The 18,974-nt window shown below is 47.4% G+C and overlaps 1 protein-coding gene across 2 annotated transcripts in view; it reads left to right on the top strand.

Moving 5' to 3' along the window:
- Window positions 1-16,495, top strand: part of PPP1R16B (protein phosphatase 1 regulatory subunit 16B) — a 62,149-nt gene extending 45,654 nt beyond the window's left edge. For both annotated transcript variants that reach the window (XM_074605082.1, XM_074605083.1), the window contains exons 3-11: window positions 4,435-4,505; window positions 6,577-6,722; window positions 8,816-8,919; window positions 9,245-9,369; window positions 11,618-11,743; window positions 12,100-12,175; window positions 13,484-13,613; window positions 14,357-14,525; window positions 15,086-16,495. In XM_074605082.1, coding sequence (XP_074461183.1) covers window positions 4,435-4,505; window positions 6,577-6,722; window positions 8,816-8,919; window positions 9,245-9,369; window positions 11,618-11,743; window positions 12,100-12,175; window positions 13,484-13,613; window positions 14,357-14,525; window positions 15,086-15,607 — 1,469 coding nt within the window. In that variant the 3' untranslated portion in view covers window positions 15,608-16,495. The remainder of the gene's footprint in view (window positions 1-4,434; window positions 4,506-6,576; window positions 6,723-8,815; window positions 8,920-9,244; window positions 9,370-11,617; window positions 11,744-12,099; window positions 12,176-13,483; window positions 13,614-14,356; window positions 14,526-15,085) is intronic.
- Window positions 16,496-18,974: the final 2,479 nt, after the last annotated feature.

Below are 18,974 nucleotides of genomic sequence, written 5' to 3'. Positions count from 1 at the left end.
GGAGTGTAATAGTATCCAGAGTTTTATGGTGTAGCTTATTGACTTAGGGGGAACTGCCCTGACAAAGGCATTTTTTCCTCCATGGAAAAGTCTTCATCTGGTTTAGGAACTTTTCTGGAAAAGCTGCTTCTAGCGTAAACTCAGTGGGAAGTAACATCGATGAAAAATAATAGCGCTGTAATATCTCTTCAGGTGAGAGAGACGATTACCCCACATTGAATTTTCCTTAGAGGGCCTTTGCAGTGTTGTGGGGTTTATTGTCGTTCCCCTGAATTATGGCTTTTGGGGAGAATAAGCGAGGTTGGACATGCTTGGGAGGAGATGGAGCTCCTGAGAAGTGGGTTTGTTGTGTTCGGGGAGGAGAATCTGTCTGAGGCTGCCCTAGGACATGTGATGGAGGGTGACTTAAAACCTAGGATGTATTTTCACAGCTGCTGAGGGAGCTTTTTCCATTTAACACAGCACAGATGTGAATGATAAAATATAAATTGAAGATTAATGTACACCATCTTGGTGCGTGAGAGGTTCAATTATAGGCAGAGCAAGCAGAATAATGGAAAATACATTTGAGTGATTGTTCAGTTAATATAATTTGCAATGAATTATTCACAACAATTTGTTCACCCTGCTCTTATTGTAATCACTTTCATTCCTTCCTTTGGTATGCGTTTGAAACCGCTTCCCACGACTTGTGCTTGACAGGTAATAAAGTATATCCACGCATCCAGCCCCTTCTCCCCACCTGCCCTCCCCGCCTACGGGCGAAGGAGGACAGATTTTAAGGAGCTCAGCACTGGAGGCACGGAGCTCTCTTTAAGAAGGTAAGCATTAAAGAGGAGGCTGCCGCCTGCTGAACCTGCCAAAGTGACCCACAAAAGCCCATTCTTTGGGCTCGGAGTGACCTGAGCTCACAGAGGGGCTTGCAGAGGACCCATTTCCATGCTCTCCCTCGTGCTTATGGGGGGGATCTTCCTCTCACGAGGGGTCTGCTGAGGCTTGAGCCAACAGAAGGCGATCAGCTGGCGTCGGGTGGTTAATCTGTGTCCTTGTGAGCTGAAGCGTGCACTTTCCTACTTGTGTGGCATCATTCCTGCCTGGAGGTGGGAGGAGAAGGTGTTGCAGCGAGGCATGTGGCGCCGGCAGGCTTGAAGAGAAGCTCTTTACTTGCTCAGGTCCCTGTCCCTTATGTCACACATTAAGCAGTGGAGCGGGTTGGTGGCAATGCCACAGCCCTGGAGCTGAAGGTTGTGCCGTTGTGTGTCGTCCCCCGCCGACCCTTTCCTATTCTTCAGGCACTGGCAAACCGACAAATGCACATTTCTCCTGAAGTTTGTCAGAAAGGAGGACTTGTTCTTCCCAGCCATGTGGGAGGGGCTGTTCCTGGGTAGCGGGCATGGGGAAGATCATAGAATCACAGAATGGTTCGGCTTAGGAGGGACCTTAAAGATCATCTTGTCCAACCCCCTGCCCTGGGCAGGGACACCTCCCACCAGACCACGTTACTCGAAGCCCCGTCCAACCTGGCCTTGAACACCTCCAGGGATGGGGCAGCCACAGCTTCTCTGGGCAACCTGGACCACTGTCTCATCGCCCTCACAGGAAAGAATTTTTTCCTAATATCTAATCTAATCTTTCAGTTTAAAACCATTACCCCGTGTCCTATCATTACACTCCCTGATCAAGAGTCCTTCCCCAGCTTTCCCGTAGGCCCCCTTTAGGTACCGGAAGGCTGTCCATGTCCAGGAGGATGTCCACATCCTCCCTCCACATCCCTCTGCAGCTCTGCCCACAGGGAGCCGGGGGTGATGAAGCTGCTCTTTGTCACCCCGTGCCCCGCTGCTGGGGGTGCTGGTAGGAATCGGGGCTGCGTTCTGCTATGAGCTTGGTGGGACACTGGGTAAATCCCCTCGTATGTAATAGGAAACTGCAGTTCTTGGAGATTTCTGCCTAGCTGTTGGGATCTGTTGTCTGGAGCATGAGGAATCCCAAAGGCAACATCCCTCTGGCTTCAGAGAAAAGAGGCAGGACTCGTTGCTGCCCAGCCCTGCGCTCCCCTGCCGAACCCTGAGGTGCAAATTCAGCTTAGGACTGGTTGGAAAGGAGTTTGATGTCTTCTTCAATGTTTGCCTGGACTCATTGGTCCCACATCCCTATCTGGCTTCATTACCTGGCTTTTCTGTGCTCTTTTCTGGTGTCTTGTGATTGTTGGTCTTCAGCGTGTTGGGAGATACTGTGAAATGTTTTGAGGGCTGTGGTGAGCCGGTCCCGAGGGCAGAGGGGAGCCAAGGGGAGGTACGCTGTGCGCATGAGGGCTGCTGCAGGGGTTAGTGGAGAATTCAAAGCTGCTTTAGGGTGAGGTAAGTCCTTCTCTGAATCTTAACCCTTCAAGGACTCTTACAAGCTTGGTCAAGCCACGATCGCAGAGCCTTCAATGCAAAACCCCCCATACTCCATAACAAGCTGGGATTTATGCTACTGCTTCTTCCCATGGAGGGCCAGCGCTTGTGAGGTTAATCTGCCAGCATCGACTTGTCCAAATCTCCATAATCAGGCAAAACATGATTATGGAGCTGCAAGTCATTAGGGCACAATGGCTCTTAAATGACTGAGATTGAATTAAAACCCTAATGGCAGAGCATCCAAAGTAAATAAGAGACAACCAGATCCACTGGCGAATGACTCGCCTATCGCTCAGCTTGGATTAGGAGAGCAGGAGCTTGGGGCTGGCCAGAAACAGTAGAAGCGCGGTGATTAAATTGGATATACTGGCTGGGGCTCAGCGCTGTTATTACTGTCAAGCATGCAAGTGTCGGGGGTGTGAGCTGAGTGTAGGCGTGGGCTTCCTGCGCCGGCCTTTGAGCTGGAAAAAACTCCCCCTTTGGACTCGCCGCGGTGGGGGATGAGTTTTGGTCTTTGTTGTATTTTGCTTTTTTGTATCAGTTTCATCGGGGAGGTGTCAATGCCTTGAAATTATTTCCAGCAAATGTAAATTCCAGCATTCATTTTGGGTCGGGTGAAACAATCCTGTGCTAGAAAGTGTTCCATTTCACTTCTGTCTGGTTTTGCCTTCCTTTTTGATACCATCAGGCCGGTGGCTTCCAAACAAAATTTCGCTTTGGTTTCGATTTGCTTTTCTTGTGAGTGCATTTTCCAGATCTTTTGAATAACACTTCATAAATCAACATTGTTGTCGTCATGGACATGTTTTCCATGTTCTGCTTTGGATGCCAGAAGTGCTCTGTCCCCAGGGGCAGCCCTGATGTGCCAGGGAAGCAGCTCCCTCCGGACAATGGGACAGCCATCCGTCGGGAGCAGAGCCCGCAGGGTGCTTTGGGAGTGACCAGCCTTGCGGTCGTTTTGATTGCCAGCTCTGAAGATGGTTATTGCCCTTCTAGCTTTGTTATCGTTCCTTATTTTGCAGTTCTGGTTACGCTTAGTGGTTGCATCCTTGACAACAAATAAGATGGGACTTGAATATCTGTTGCTACCCTGGCCCCGGGGAGATGGTTATGAACCTCGGGCTTGTGCATGCGCTGTCGGTGACATTTGAGGTGGGAAAAGCATGAGGTAGTGAAATCTCCGGAGAAAAAGCAGGGAATGAGCAAGTAAACAACAGAAGATGGGTATAGATCATCAAGATCTGTCAGCAGTGTTGAGGAGTTCCTGGTGTTGCTATTAATTTACTTCCTCTGCCAGACTTATTGCCCCGTGCAAGATCTGCATCTCAGAGCAAACTTTATCTTTTACCTAGGGGCTTATGGCTTTTCATCCGTTTCAGAAATTTGCATTTTAATGGAATAAATCTTATCCTTTCTCTCCAAAGCAGTAATAAAAAAAAAAAATAAAGCCTCTGGGAAGCTTTCTTCAAATACCCAACAGTTCATGTGAAGTGTCCAAAGCAATACTGGTGTATTTTTGATGCTCCGGCCCCCTGAATGTGTTTGACTTCTCATCCCAGATTGATAACTTCTTGAGGCAAGAGCTCATCCCCTGCACAGCGAGATCTCTCTTACGGTTTTACATCAGGACCCTAAAATCCCCGATTGCTGTTGCGCTCTCCTGGGCCGTGGCGTGCAGAGGTTGCACTCAGGTGTTGCAAAGCGCAGGATAAAAATGTGGATTGTTCCAGCACAGCCGAAAATGATAGCTCTAATAGCAAAGCCTCCTTTGGAAGGAAGTTGGGGGAAAGTTGTATGCTGGTGCTCTCTGCTGGATAAAACCAAGAAGGCTTTTTCCTCGCCAGCACTGCGGTGACTGCGGGTTCACCCCAAGTGTTGGGCTCTTGGCCGTGGGGTCTCCTGCAGCTCTGCCCGCGCCGGGACACCCTGACGGTGCCAGTTGCCTTTGGCTTGAAGTGGCCAGGGCTAGCTGAGAGCAAGGGATGCGTTAGGATCGCTGATCTGACTCCTTTCCTCCTGTCTCCTTCCCTTACAGTGTGTTACTTGCTGAAGAGCAACATCAGCCCAGACCTGTGCAATGAGGATGGATTAACTGCACTGCATCAGGTGAGGCGGGGGAGAAGGTCACCGCTCCCTGCCGCTCCGCGTCTGCCCCCTGCTCTCAGCAGACCTGCCGGCAGAACGGAGAAAGCTCTTGATATTTCATTTTGTTGCTCAGTTAAAGCTGTGAAACATCACCATGCTTTGCTGGCGATCCTGTTTCTTGGGGAGCAAACTGAGATCAGACCCTTCTCCGGTTGTATCCCAGACTTCGTCCAGTGATAATAAGAGCTGGGGCTGGGTTTTCTCCCACCCTTTAATCTTTGGGAACATCTCTCCCACCCTTTAATCTTTGCAGGGCTGGGCTGGAAATTCTTAAAGCGGATTAACTCAAATTTAGAGACTTTGGCAACACATGAGTTTTGAAACTGGTTTAAATTAATGATGCACGGGATGTTTGGAGAGCCTGCTGCTGCTCTCAGTGGGCTCAGGGACTTCTAAAAATCTGTATGAGATGGCAGCAGCCGATCACCGGTAAAATACAGACTTGCCGTAGGCGTGTGTAAGTCTGTGTCCTTCCTCAGAGCCTCTGCGCGAGTGCCACGAGGGTTTTTGTATTCTTCTTCCTAAGGCCCTCATCCCCCCCGCTCCTTGTGAGCCCTGATTTTCAGTGGGAGAGCGTGAGGAGAGCCAGCCCGCAGAAGGCCCGCGGGACTCGCCCTGCCCGGCAGCTGCCGCCCCCGTGGCCACAACACAGTGGCACGCTTGTCACACTCGCTCCGCGGGCGGAATGGGGACTCGTGGTGTTCTCCCCATTAGTCCCTGCTCTAAATGCTCCCGTCGACTTGGGATTTTGGATTCTTCTGCAAGTTCACCGTCTCACTTCAAAGCTGGCTGGATTAAAAATTGAACAAGCTGGATTTGCTTAAAAATGCAAACTGGCTTCTAAAAGAATAAAAGGCCCCCACCGCCACCTCTCCAAAGAGCTGTTACTCTGCACATGGAGGAATCCTGGCAGCCTCGTTGCTTTCCCCACTAGCTGTTGAAGCCATGGAGAATCCCACCTTGGCCACTGAAGGATCACTTATTGTAAAAGTGCCTTTGGGAGCTGAGGTAGGATCTTTGAATCCATTAGAATTAATTCGAACCCCTGAGCAGAGAGAAGCTCCGAAGTGAACTCTCTTGCCCATTAGCTTCCAGTGAAGGATGCAGTTACACTTCTGTGATAGCTCGGCTTGTGACAGGCATGGTTTTAACCTCATTTCCATATACAAATAGTAAACAGAAATAGAAATACATAGAGGGCCCTTGTCACTCAGCTGCTAAACTGCTTTCTGTGGGCTGTAGTTCAGCCCCATTACAAGCCCCTGCTGCAGTGCTGAGCTGCGAGTCTCCCGCGTGGGTGTGCAGAAATGTGTAGATCACGAGCAGGCTTCTTGCACAAGAATGAATCTTATTTCAGTTCCTATATTCATGCCAAGAAGTGAACGCGAGGTGGATCAAAGAGTGAGTTCCACCTTCCCCGGAGGAAAGCAGTTGAGGCCATTCTTGCAGGCGGCCCCTGGGGCTGTGGTGTAAATGTGTGGAGGATGCTGATTTTCTTCAGGAAATGAAAGGTGCCCTGTCAAGTACCTCATAATTCTGAGAGTCCAACTTGCATCTCTTCAGATAACCGTAGTAGGTAGCATGAGCTGCTGGGAAGACTTTTACAGAAGACTTTTACTCATCACATGCCAGCGTGTGGGATTTTTCCCTAAGAAAAGGGAATGTCAGCTTGTCAGCTCATCCCTTGGTATGTGGTTATACTGGTTACGTTGAATTTCTGCTATGTTTGCTCTTGAATATGAAAGACCCAGTAGAACAGGAGCTGTGCACATATTTGCTATTGTTCCCTACTGGTTCTGCCCCCAAACCAGAAGGCTCTATAAAACACCAGTGACCTTCAGTCTGTCCAGCGTAGGTGTTCCGCATGGTGCCCTTCTGACCTGCTTGTGCTCAATTTGGCGTTTAACTCTGTTGGAGATGCTTGTTGTCAAACACTGCAGGATAAAGTAGGTCTCCACATCCAAGTACAGCTGAGCAGGTATTACCTTCCTCAAATTTAAAAAAATAAATGTCTGCATCCCTTCCTCACCAGTGCTGCATAGACAACTACGAAGAGATAGTCAAGCTTCTCCTCAACCATGGGGCCAATGTCAACGCAAAGGACAACGAGCTGTGGACTCCATTGCATGCAGCAGCTACCTGTGGTCATATCAACCTGGTGAAGATCCTCATCCAGCAGTAGGTGGCTTTTTGTGTCTCTCCCTTTCTGCAGATCTGATTCTACCCACAGCTTCTGTGGATGGAAACCGAGACTGCTTAGTACCTTGCAAGACAGCAGCAATGGTGATTATTCCCTGCTTTCAGGCTATTCATGGGATTCCCTCCTGCATGGGGGAAAAGAGGGGTGGAGGTTGAACCGTGCTCGCTGGGTGGGTAGAAACAGGAGCAGCCAGCAGGATGCACCCTCACGCTCTTCAACACGACTTCAGGTCTTCTAGCCACAGCCAAAGAGACACTGATGTAGGAGGACAGTGGCATGTTTGTATAGCTCAAATGCTTGGGTGAACTTTGCGACCTGTCTTACTGGGTCTTAATTAGTAACTAGTTAGCTTCTTGTAATAAACTTGTTCCCCAGTGGTGTGACACAGGGTGCTTGCCCTGGACCTTCCACTTGCCTTTACCAAGGCCCTAAAGCTCAAGTCTTTCCTAGACTTGTCGGCAAGGAGGAGGAAGCCAGGATGTATTTTGAGCTGTACCATGTGCAGCATTTAATGAGCACCCGCTGTGAATCCTGCCTGGAGCAGATAGTCCTGACTCTGTATGGAGCCTTCATCTCCATCTCCCAGAGTGACGGTGTGGAGGGCAGAGTGTGCTTTGGGGGTGTTAACGTGCTGCCTTGCACAGCAGTGTCTGCTGCTTCTGCCTCAGGGAGGGAGACTTCTCCCTGTGTTGCTGTCATCTGGGAGACTAGCATTGAAAATCTGGCCCTTCTTCTTTGGCCAGACAATGAAGGAAGTGGAGTAGAGGATGCAAAGAATCGTCTCTTGGAGGACCTTCCCACTTGGGTTAGGAAATGTTTGGATGGGGAGCATAAAAATGGAGCAAACATGTTGAACAATGTAGTGCATTCCTGACTTTTAATTGCAGATGAGGGAATGTCATGGGGATGGGTGGCAAGGTGAGGAACTGGAGTTTATGTCCCTAGTTGTCATAGACTGCCCCGTGTTGAGTAGCTGCCAGCAAATTTGGACACTAGTAACCTAATGTCACGGTCCCATGCTCAGAAACAGTCTTCCCCTGGACTTTTGAGGAATGGAGTGATTGTTTTTTTCCTACAATCAAAGTTGTCCTGTACAGGAGGGGTCACATCTGGTTAAACTGGTTAAACACTGCCTTTGAAGGCAGCGTTACTGATGATGGGACCTGGAAACTTTGGAGACCATCAGAGGAAGTAGCCCACAAAAGCTGTCCAGTTTCTTGGGGTTTTTATTTTCTGATTAAACTAATGCTGATACTTTGCAAATGTGAATTTCAATGTAGTTTGCTCTGCTCAGGCAGAGGGAGAAAAAAAATAAAGAAAGAAACAGGAATCTAAATGCAAGTGGATACTGTCTGCTGTCCTTCCGTGGCTGGTAACTGTCAAGGTAGATCAGAATCCAGCGGAAACTGTTTAACAGCTGGCAAAAATGGCACAGTTCAGAAGGTGCTGGAAACTTTCTACTATGTGGGAACATGGGGACAGCAATCAACTTAGTTGGCAATTTTACTTCCAAATAATGACCTCCTGGAGGTCACTAAAGCACTTAGAGAAGTGCTATTGGACAATCAGAAAGGAAAAACTCACCACTTGACAGGATATTTTTTTTATTACTATTTTTCGTCATTGTACCCTTGGCTAGACAGAAGGCTCCCTCCACCATTCAGCCGGTATCTTTTCCAGCTTTTCTGGTCCTTGCAAACTTTTCATTGAAGGACTGACAGATGCCCGGATAACAAGAACCTGATAGTATCCAGAAATTCAGCAAATAAATAATTTCTATCATTGAGAAGCTGACAGTCTGTCCAGTGCCAGGATCAGGAGAGGACAGGAACGGTTCAGTGGCTCATGTGCCCCACAGCCCATGAAGGAGGCGTAAGGTGCTGCCTTTTGTCCACTTCTGGAATTTATCTTCCCCATTCATAGCTCCATGGCTTTGCTTCAAATCTTCATGACATCTGGGCAACTATTAAACCGTAGTTAGTTTTTGCTAAGCATTTCTCCCAGTGTTTGGCACCATCTGCTCTAAGATGTCTGAGGTCCTTTCTTGTGTAACTCAGCTTTCTCCTTGCAGTGGAGCTGACTTGTTGGCAGTAAATGCGGACGGCAACATGCCGTATGACCTCTGTGAAGATGAGCCAACTCTGGATGTCATTGAGACTTGCATGGCCTATCAAGGTAAGGAGACTGAGTTCACGTAAAATACAAAAATGGGTCAATCAGTGGGTCAAAAAAAAAATTACCTTCTTTCTCAGCTCTTGATTTGCCTCTGGAGAAAAGCAGAGAGCTGCTGCCTGGCATAATTTCTTGGAACCTGACTCTGTCTAGTTTCTCTGATTCCTAAATAACGATGAGGGTGAAGGACAGCTCTCAGTCCCCTCAGCTACATGGCCTCTGAAAAGGATGTGAGGTCATATCAGCCAGGAATCAAGCCTAATTTTGCTCAACCAGTGGAGACAAAGACCCTTTCCAACTCTTCTCTCTATAACTGGAATTTTAACAGGAATTACACAGGAAAGGATCAATGAGATGCGAGCTGCTCCAGAGCAGGTCATGATCTGTGACATTCATGACATACTTGCAACTGGACAAGACCTGAACAGGACCGATGCCCAAGGTGCTACGCTGGTGAGTGAAACTGCTGTAGCTTCGCTTTTGCCTTCCTTCTGCCCATGGGTTACGAAACCTGCCCTGTGGCAGGAGTTATACAAAATCAACACATATAAATCACTGAGAGGAGCAAGGAAGCTATTTTGATCTTTTTCCCTGTTTCATTTTATTGTCACGTAGGAACAGGCTGTGTCCATGAGTACAGCTGACACGACTTCGTGTCCAACCCTGCGCTTTTTGAAGCAAATCCCTTGTTCATGTGAGCTCCGATGGTTGTCCAGCAGCTTAGGTCCTGCAGCAAGGCTGCTGAGCTCCTGGGTTCTGTCTGACAGGGGCTGGTACCAAAGAAAGGTGCAAGAAATCCCGTGATGAAGAGTTGCAGAACATAGCACTTGTGCTGACCTCCGAGGAAATGGGACTGAAAGACCTCCCAGTAATGTTTTGCTTCTCACTAGTCCTGTAGCGGACTAGCGAGACTTCTCCTCTTCTAGAAGAGGACTTCTCCTCTTCACAGTTGAAATAGGATGAGCTCTGAGTGGAGTTCATACCTTCAGAGTGGTGCATAGGTCAATATTTTGCTCAGAGATGCAGCAGCAGACCACAATTATGAAAATCTTCAGAGACATGGAGTATTGTAGGGGACTAACCTGACTCCCACGGAGGAGACGTGCGAGTTCTCTGGTTTTCATGGGAGCATGATCTGGTGTTGGGCACCCTGGAGACTTTCTGTCTCCTCCTCTCTCTGCTTTGCATGGCATCTGGCTCAGGCAGAGTCAACGGAGGATGTTTATTCACGTAGGATGGCATCTGCCCCTGGGCAAAGGAGAGCACCAGCACAAACGTACAGCACACAGCAAGGCGGCATCTGATTGATTGGACAGAGACCGAGAAGGCTGAACAATCCTAGTCCTGTTCCCTTCTTCTTCATCTGCAAACCTGTGTCTTAAACCCTCGCTTACAGCAGTCCCGAGTGACGTTCAGCAGTGCTGTCATACGTGTTGGGGACTTTCATACAACCTTGATCATTTGGTGCTGGGGTCCAGACATAACTGATATCCAGGCCACTTGGTGTCATCTGTTTGATGGCCAGACCATGGCAGTGCATTCACATTTCTTTATCTAAATTGTCACCCATAGCATATACCAGAAGCGTAAGGGGAGGGCAGGCTCCCTGCAAGATAAACTTGGATGAGTGAAGCTTTTATTGCAGCTTATTTTTTTAACATGTTTTTCCCTTTAACAAGGATTATAGACATAAATTTAAGCAACCCTCTTGACTTTTTATATCACCCCCAAGTGATTCCTTGTTAATTCATATGGCCACTAGAGGGTATGGCCCAGTGCCATAAAACTTAGGTAGAAATTAACTGAATTGCCAGAAAGCACCATAATTTATTTCCAGATGAGGGTTTAACTTTGTGTGGTGGAATCCACGTGGAAATTTTTGAAAAGAAGCTTTAATTCTTCTCTTCACAATTGAACTCTTTACTCTACTCTTTAACTCTTCACAGTTGAAACAGGATGATCTCTGAGTGGAGTTCATACCTTCAGAGCGTTGCGTAGGTCAGTGTTTTGCTCAGAGACGCAGCAGCAGATCACAATTATGAAAATCTTCAGAGACATGGAGTGTTGTGGGGGACTAAGGGAGACTATTATTGATGCTTCCAAAGTGATGGCCATAGTTGGAAGCCACTATCTGAAAAATCAGATTCCCTTAACTAAAATTAGCCAAGGATTAAAACGTTTTTGATTTTCAAATGGTGAAAATAATTATAGCGTGAGTGAAAGTGCACTTGCATGAAGGGAATCCTGACTAAAGCAGGCTGAAATTTTGATCCAAAAAATCGCATCCATAGCATTTAAGTGGGGAAGAGGAGACATTCTTCTGGCATGAGGAATGCAGAGTTTTCAGTGGATGATGTTCTCCATTGCAGGCTTGCGTTTTGATGGTGCTGTTTCCCTACAGAGTGGGAGCCACTTGAAAGCCCTTGATTTAAAATGTGAAAACATTATTTTTCTAACCCATATATGTAAGTTATTTTAAGAACCGTTAAGCAGTTTCCTCTCCAAACAGAATTATATGCAGATAATATTGAGTTTTAGTAACAGCAACAACCTGCTTTTGACCTCATGGCATCTGCCAAGCGTGAAAAGGGCTGCCCGTCTGCATCTAGGCTCAGATAGCCAAGAAATTCCACTGCAACTTGATGTATAAAAGCATTCGTGGTCCTTGCAGGTGGCTCATGCTCTGTTCCTTGTCTCCTAGCTGCATATAGCTGCAGCCAATGGTTATCTGCATGCAGCTGAAGTCCTGCTTGACCAGGGGGCAAGCCTGGATGTTAAGGACTGGGACGGCTGGGAACCTCTTCATGCTGCTGCTTTCTGGGGACAGGTAATGATTTTGTTGCAAATGTCATGTATGAGGGGGGCATTTCTTTCTGCCTGGACGAGTTGTGAAGTACTCTGCAAATGGAAGAAACCTGTGCTAGGGCTGGACTCACTGGATGGTGTCAGGTGAGGTCCTGGGGCCTCCAAAAAGAAGCTGTTGCTGAGAAAGTTTGGGGAGAGTGTGTCTGTGCAGTTGAATGGTAGGAACTTCGTTTAACATCACACGTGTACCAGAATGATTTGAGGCAAGTTAAGCATGTGTGCCATTGCTTCTTATCTTATTCTAGCTTTTCAGCTTTGAGGAGGAAAGCAATTGCCTAAAATACCTCTATCAACTTGGCTTTGTTTCCCTTTCTTTAGATGCAGATGGCTGAGTTGCTTGTGTCCCATGGGGCTAGTTTGAGTGCCAGGACATCTTTGGATGAGATGCCAATAGGTGAGTTTACTAAGCTTAAAAAAAAAAAAAAAAGAAAAGAAAAAAAAAAGAAAAAGAGATCACTGAGAAAAGCTTCTCCCCCTGAGCGTGCTGGAGTCTTCACATGGAGCTTTCAGAAGCATTAACTTCAAACTGAAGGAGGGTAGATTTAGATTGGATGTTAGGAAGAAATTCTTTCCTGTGAGGCTGAGGGTGGTGAGGCACTGGAACAGGTTGCCCAGAGAAGCTGTGGCTGCCCCATCCCTGGAGGGGTTCAAGGCCAGGTTGGACGGGGCTTGGAGCAACCTGGTCTGGTGGGAGGTGTCCCTGCCCAGGGCAGGGGGGTGGAACTGAATGATCTTTAAGGTCCCTTCCAACCTAAACCATTCTATGATTCTATGATTTTCATTTTTCAGGTGTCTTTAGAATCAAAGTTGCAGTTACTTTAACTGGGACTAAAGTTTTAAAATGCCTACTTTGTTCTGAAAACACTTCTTCCTGCTCATAAAAACAAGGGAGAAGGAATTTCTCAAGCACCAAGTCTTTCTCCCGTGTGTTTCCACTCATGTACCTGTACCTGTGCTTGGGAGTCTCCCTGCTCTCACGCTATAGTCTTGGACCTGAGCAGCTGTTGAGTGCAGCCCTAAGACTCGGGTGTCTTACTTGGCTTTGATGCAATAAAGTGTGATAAACGATAAGGGATTGGAAGGGAAAGAGAAAGCACACACAAATCTTGGAACAGATTGGAAGGAAAAATGCCAAAGTGCTAACGTCTGACCATGCAGAGTATAACCTTGTGCCACGTTTTCTTTTGGCAAAAGGTTTTCTGAGCCTTAATTGAAAAATCTGTGCATCGTCTTTTTGAAACTTGTTGTCTTCTACACTCATCTGCTTTGCTTTTGTCTATACTCTTTTTCGTTTTGGAGGCTTAAGTGAAATGCTGTATTCGGGGGAACTGCAGTCTGGTAATTTTAGACATTTGTTTTCCTCCCATCTTGAAGCATTGATACAGTGGTCACTATATCTCTCACCCTTTCATGGGTAAAGGCACAGCATGCTCCAGATGGGACAAAGCCCAGACGAACAGCTGGATCGTCAGAAAGTTGAGCCCCCGTCACAATCAGCAGCTCTTGTTTATGTGTCCAAACCATTCTGCCTCCCCTGATTTGTTTGGAAATTAATGTGCCTAAGCATATTCTGCTTAAATTTCCCTTCTCTTCCTGCTAGCATTTGTAGTTGTGTATACGAGGAAGGCGCAGTTAGTAACGTGGTGTTAATGGTACCGCATTTGAACCGTCTGATTAATGGCTTGGTTTGTGTGTGCCACAGATCTGTGTGAAGAGGAGGAATTCAAAGTATTACTTCTAGAGTTGAAACACAAACACGATGTGATCATGAAGTCTCAGCTGAGGCATAAATCCTCCCTGAGTCGAAGGACCTCCAGCACTGGCAGCCGGGGGTGAGTGCGTTGTCCCCTGCAGGTCACCGGTGCGTTAGGGTGGTCGCTCAGGTGTGGCTGCAGAGCACCCTGTGGTCGGCAGGTGGAGGACAACCCGCCTGTCCTTTCTGAACGAACTCTGAAAGGCAGAAGCTGGCTTTTGGTTGCTGAAGGCAGAGCTCCTTTGAAGGGTGGTTCTTTCGTAGCAAGAGGTGGCGTTTCTTGGGAGGAAGATGGCTTTGTGGTTAAGAACTGCTCTGAGCAGAGGGCCAAGTGGTGAGAATTTACCCTGTTAAACCACTGACACCGGTGTCGGAGAATCGGTGCTTCAAATGGGTTTACTTGAGCTTCTCAATAACATGTCTCATGGCCAAGATACTGTGCTGAGACACAGTTTGCACAGGTCTCTTTATAGGATGTTTACTAGACGCCAAAGCAGTCGGGCAGACCACAAAACTCCATAAACAGCCCGTGGGCCCTTTCCCTCTACATTTACTCTGCTGGTTGCAGAGCAGATCCATTTGGTGACCTGTATGAGATCTAACCCAGATTTGCAATACTACTTTAAAACTCCTTAAAATTCCTCCCGCCTTTAATATCCGCACTAGTGCCTTTGCTTTGCGTGGGTGCCAGGAAGCTAAATTCACGTTCCATTCCAGTGGGAGAGGCTGTGAAGCGCGAGGAGGAGGTGAGAACAGCTACAGGGTAAGAGGAAATGTCATGTCCTGCTCACAGCCTTGATGTCCCTTGTCCCTGACCCGCAGGAAGGTGGTGAGGAGGGCCAGCCTTTCGGACCGAACAAACCTGTACAGAAAGGAGTGCGAGAAAGAAGCCATCGTCTGGCAGCAGCTGGGAGCGTCAGAAGAAGGAAGAAACTCGGGTCTCATTGGAGAAATGGGGGAGACTCGTTCTGACCAGGAGAACACAGACCCCGTAAGGAATCTCTTCTGTATTGTGGGAAGTCACCAAGGAGGGCTGGTAGCGCAGGTTCAATAGCAATGGCTGCCCTGGGATGGAAGGTGGCTGAAAAATTTGTAAACCTCATCCATCAGATGTAAGCCGAATTCTCATTTGGTATAAACTGGGATATCCCACTCACGTGGAAAGCCTGGTTTGGATTTACAGCTGCGTAGTTTTGAGATATGGCTAACAAACTGCTAATCACAAAAGAACTGTAATCTTGTTTTGCAGGTTTTTTTGTTTTTAATTCAGTTATTGTCATGCATTATTAATAAGCTTATCTATCTATTTTTATTTTTTTTTTTAAAGTGAGTCCTTCTGAGTTAATGTTACGTGTTTCTGGATGCGAACCAGCTCCTGGTTGGGGCTCACAGCGTTGTAGGGTCCTCTTAGTGGGTGAACTCAATGTTTGCCCTGCAGTACCTGTCTGGTGGAAGGGCTGAGTGTGAGCAGGCTTAGGAAGTTGTCACAGGGATGAACTGTGTTGTGAGGGACAGGGGAAGATGCTCTTCTTTCATGTCTTCTTGTTACAGAATTCAGTGCTGGAGAACTCTTCCCTCCTTCCGGAGCTGGCAAACAAAAGCACCCAGTGTGACTCTGAAATCCCCCTCCAGAATGGACTCATGGCATCTGCCAGCACTTACCAGTACACCTTTTCCAATGGGGACGTTTGGAGTATGCACGCTGACCCTGAGAGTAATCCAGGCCACATGCTGCCCTACGGCAACCCTGGGCTCCCTGAGACGCAGCAGTTCTGGGGTGCCTACAAGGAGCACAACCATCAAACGCTCTCTGAACTGAAGCGGCAGCGGGCTGCGGCCAAACTCCTCAACCACCCTTTCCTCAGCACCCACTTCGGCAGTGGCGTGGGAGGAGTTGCCGAGAACGGGGGGGAGGCCAAGTCGCACCTAATCGGCCCCAGGACTTCTCCCTACAGCACCAATGGGACCTCAGTGTATTACACAGTGTCCAGTGGTGATCCACCCCTCTTGAAATTCAAAGCCCCCATGGAGGAAATGGAAGAGAAGGTGCACGGGTGCTGCAGAATTTCCTAGTCTCATCTGTTTCTCACCCCAGAGGAAACGAGACGCGGGTGGGCTGGTTGGATCTATTGCAGCGGCCGGGTTGTTTGCATTCCAAAGGGAGAATTTGGTTATGGACATCCTGACTGCAGCAGCCTTGTTCATCTTGAATTGTATTCTACCTTTACCCTGCCAATTACTTCCATTGCAGCTCAATGAGTAATGCAGGTGGAGCAAGGCTCTTAGGAGAGGAAAGGATGCGCATCAGGATGATGTAAAAAAAAAAAAAAAAAAAAAAAAAAAGGGTCACCCTCATCATGCTCCCTGGGGAAGAAGGTATGGTGCACTGCCTCCTCGTCCTTGGGAAGTCATGAGATGCCTTGGAAAGGAGAAATGATCTGAATTAAAATCTTTGCATCTGAGCCTCTTGCTGTAAGCCACCAAGCTTCTGGAAGGTGACAGTTCAGACCTGAATTTTCACTCTTGGCTGATGGATATATCCTGGAGGGGAGGTCAACCCCCACACGGGGTTTGCAAGAGCGGACAGAGCTGTATTCCGTACAGCTGGATCCAGCACGTACAGGGGCCGAGCAACAAGCAAGCGGAGGTGCCGCGCTTGCTTTAGGGAGTTCGCAAGGTGTGTGACAGCTCACCATCAACAACTGTGCGCTGGCTGGGTCCTGTTCTGCTCCTGTAAACGCATTGCCGCAGACTGCCATCGGGTTTAAAGCAGAACCTCTCCTGGAACAGGCTTCACTCAATAGGCTTTAAAACTGATGTTGCAATAAGGGGCCCTGGCAATAGAATTTTACTGCAATAAAATACTGACAAAGGTCTATATTGGGATAAGTAATTTAAAAAACTTATTTGTACTATTTAGACTCTTAATTTGTTAAAACTAAAAAGACTTTTACTGATCTTACTTTCCTATTGATTCTGTTTGTTTACTCTGTACGCACAACACAGACCCTAGGGGCAGCATGCTTTGTGTGCAGATGGTTCTGGATTTCCAGAACCACAGTGCTGGGGCGGGATGAGGAGGAAAGGCTTGCCGACACTCATCTAGAAACATCGGGGCAGCGTTTCTAATCTCCCTAGATGTTACGACACTTGCGTTAACCTGCAGTCTTTGGCTGATGAATAACTGTTAAACCATTGCTTTGGTAGCTGAACATTGCAGCACAACAGATTTTTTTTGTTTTTTGGTCTGTTTTTCCAGCTCCCGCGCTGAAGTCAGCAGTGGTTAGTAGCCATCAGAAGAAGGCTTAAATGCCTCTGTGTATAAGGGAGTTGCCTAGCACCATAGCAAAGCCTCTCTGCTGTAGAGTGAGTGATTGGCACACCAACAGCGGAATTTTTGTGTAATTCATGTTAGCTCTGAGAGACTACCTGAGAAACACTAGCACGGGGTAGCCGGGGGGTTTGGCACCGGCTCTTCAGTGAGTTAAGGCTTGGCATACCTGGGGAGGTGAAAGGAGAGCACCCCGTGGGAGACCGCGCTGAGGAACCGGCTGCAGTCGAGTTAATAAGTTGTATCTGTAGAAGTAACTAAATCTTCAACCCTTTTTTCTGCACAGAGGGGCTATCACACACATAACTATTTGCCTGCATGAATATGTGTCTTCTCGGGCAGTTTAAGTTCCCCACTCTGAAAATGTAAGCCTGTTGGGGTCTCTGTAAGCCATCAGTGGATTATCCAGCTCACATAGTTGTGCTTCAGCCAAGCAATAGCAAATGCAGCTTCCAGCCACCTTCCTTTTACCTGGCAGCTGTTAGACGTCACACACACACTCGCCCTGCGGGAATCCTCACAGCCTTTCCTTTTTTTTGAGGCTATAAAAAGTTGACTTAGGCTGCCAGTGACCGTTAAGTGCTACCCTCCACTCCCCATCAAATCTAGCCCATCGCTGGGGTTGGGTGTTCCATGATCCAGGGCTCTGGGCTCCTCGGGGCAGCAGGGGTGGCCGTGTGTCACCACCACAACCATGCCGTGCAGGAAATGCTTTTGGACTTGTGAGGTTATTACCAGGCTGGCATTTTACTCTTTTGAACTCTAAAGATACAATTCTCTTCCCTTACCAGTTTTAGGAACAAATTAGAAAATGGTAGCAGTTGATCCGATTGTTTTTTTAAAACCTCAGTTCAGTTAAAGGCAGGGGATTCTTTGTTTTGAAACATTCAGAGAAGTTGGGCTTCCTCCACTATTGAAACGCACGTGCTAAATATAAGACTAGAAAATACTTCTTGTGCTTGACTTAACCTTAAGGGATTTTAAAAGTCATTCCCTAGTAGAAAGAAGATGATGATTTGGTAGCGGGACAGACTTTACCCCATCTGTGTGTGGTTAACAGTGGGTCTTCTGATTACCTCGAGAAAATTCTTCTGGGATAAGACCAAGTGTGGCCTGGGTATTCCTGAACGGGGGCAGATGATCTTTCAGATGCCTGTTTTCCCTCCACTTCCATCCTAATGAGAATTCTGGACTCTATAACGAATTCTGGTGCCGGTATCCACTAGGTTGTAAGTGGTGCAAAACTGGGATGCAGCTGATGACTTCCCACCCGGGGAAGGAGCCGTCGGACTCTTTTCCTTCTCAGACCAATTTTGTGCTATTGAGCATATTGAATCCTTCCAAACTCCGAGCAAATGAAAAGGGGGCCACCGAATGCAGTAGTGTTAAGTGGTGTGAGGCTTGCTTTCACTGGGAGTTGTTAACACATTAAAACTGCAGGAAGCCAGTCCATTTAAGACAAACAGCTTTTTGGTATTTCACTCTGTTTATAGGTAAGAGTCCAGGAACTCCTAACTCTAGACGTGATCTTCAGCAAGCCAACAATTGATTTACTCTCAGGCAAAAGATATTACAAGATATTACATCCCACTAATTGGACTTCGCATTGTAATTGTAAAATTGGCTGTAATACAGCTCTTCTGGCTTTATCGCTAAGCTAACGTGCTCACTGAAGTCTAGTGGTGTCTGATGAAATCTAATCAATTCTTGTGCAGACCAGAGAGTCGCTAATTGATAAATCTTCCAGGGTACGTTTCACAGTCACGCAAAGTATCCGCAGTCATGCAAAGTACTTATCTACCGCTGGCCTTGGGCTGAAGTTCCATCAGAGTGGGGCTTGTGAAGGCTGTTGGAAGAGTGACTTAAAACGGATTCATGCTTATGTGTTGGTGACATTCTGGGTGTAACGGTCACTGCCTGTGGGGCACTGGGAAATGTACTCAGGGAAGGAGCTGGCAGTTTATGCTGCATGCAGAGTTGTTGGTTGTAGGTCTGGGATGAGCAATTCTGTAACCGGGATATTTAACCTTCTAGTAAGCTGTTTTGTAGAGATAAACAGGCTTTTGGGGGATTAATAAACACACAGATGCTCTTCTATGTGCATTGTAG

Source organism: Larus michahellis, chromosome 12, assembly GCF_964199755.1.
Source record: "Larus michahellis chromosome 12, bLarMic1.1, whole genome shotgun sequence".
Taxonomy (NCBI): domain Eukaryota; kingdom Metazoa; phylum Chordata; class Aves; order Charadriiformes; family Laridae; genus Larus; species Larus michahellis.
The sequence above is the reverse complement of the archived record's forward strand: the minus strand, read 5'-3'. Positions and strand labels throughout refer to the sequence as shown.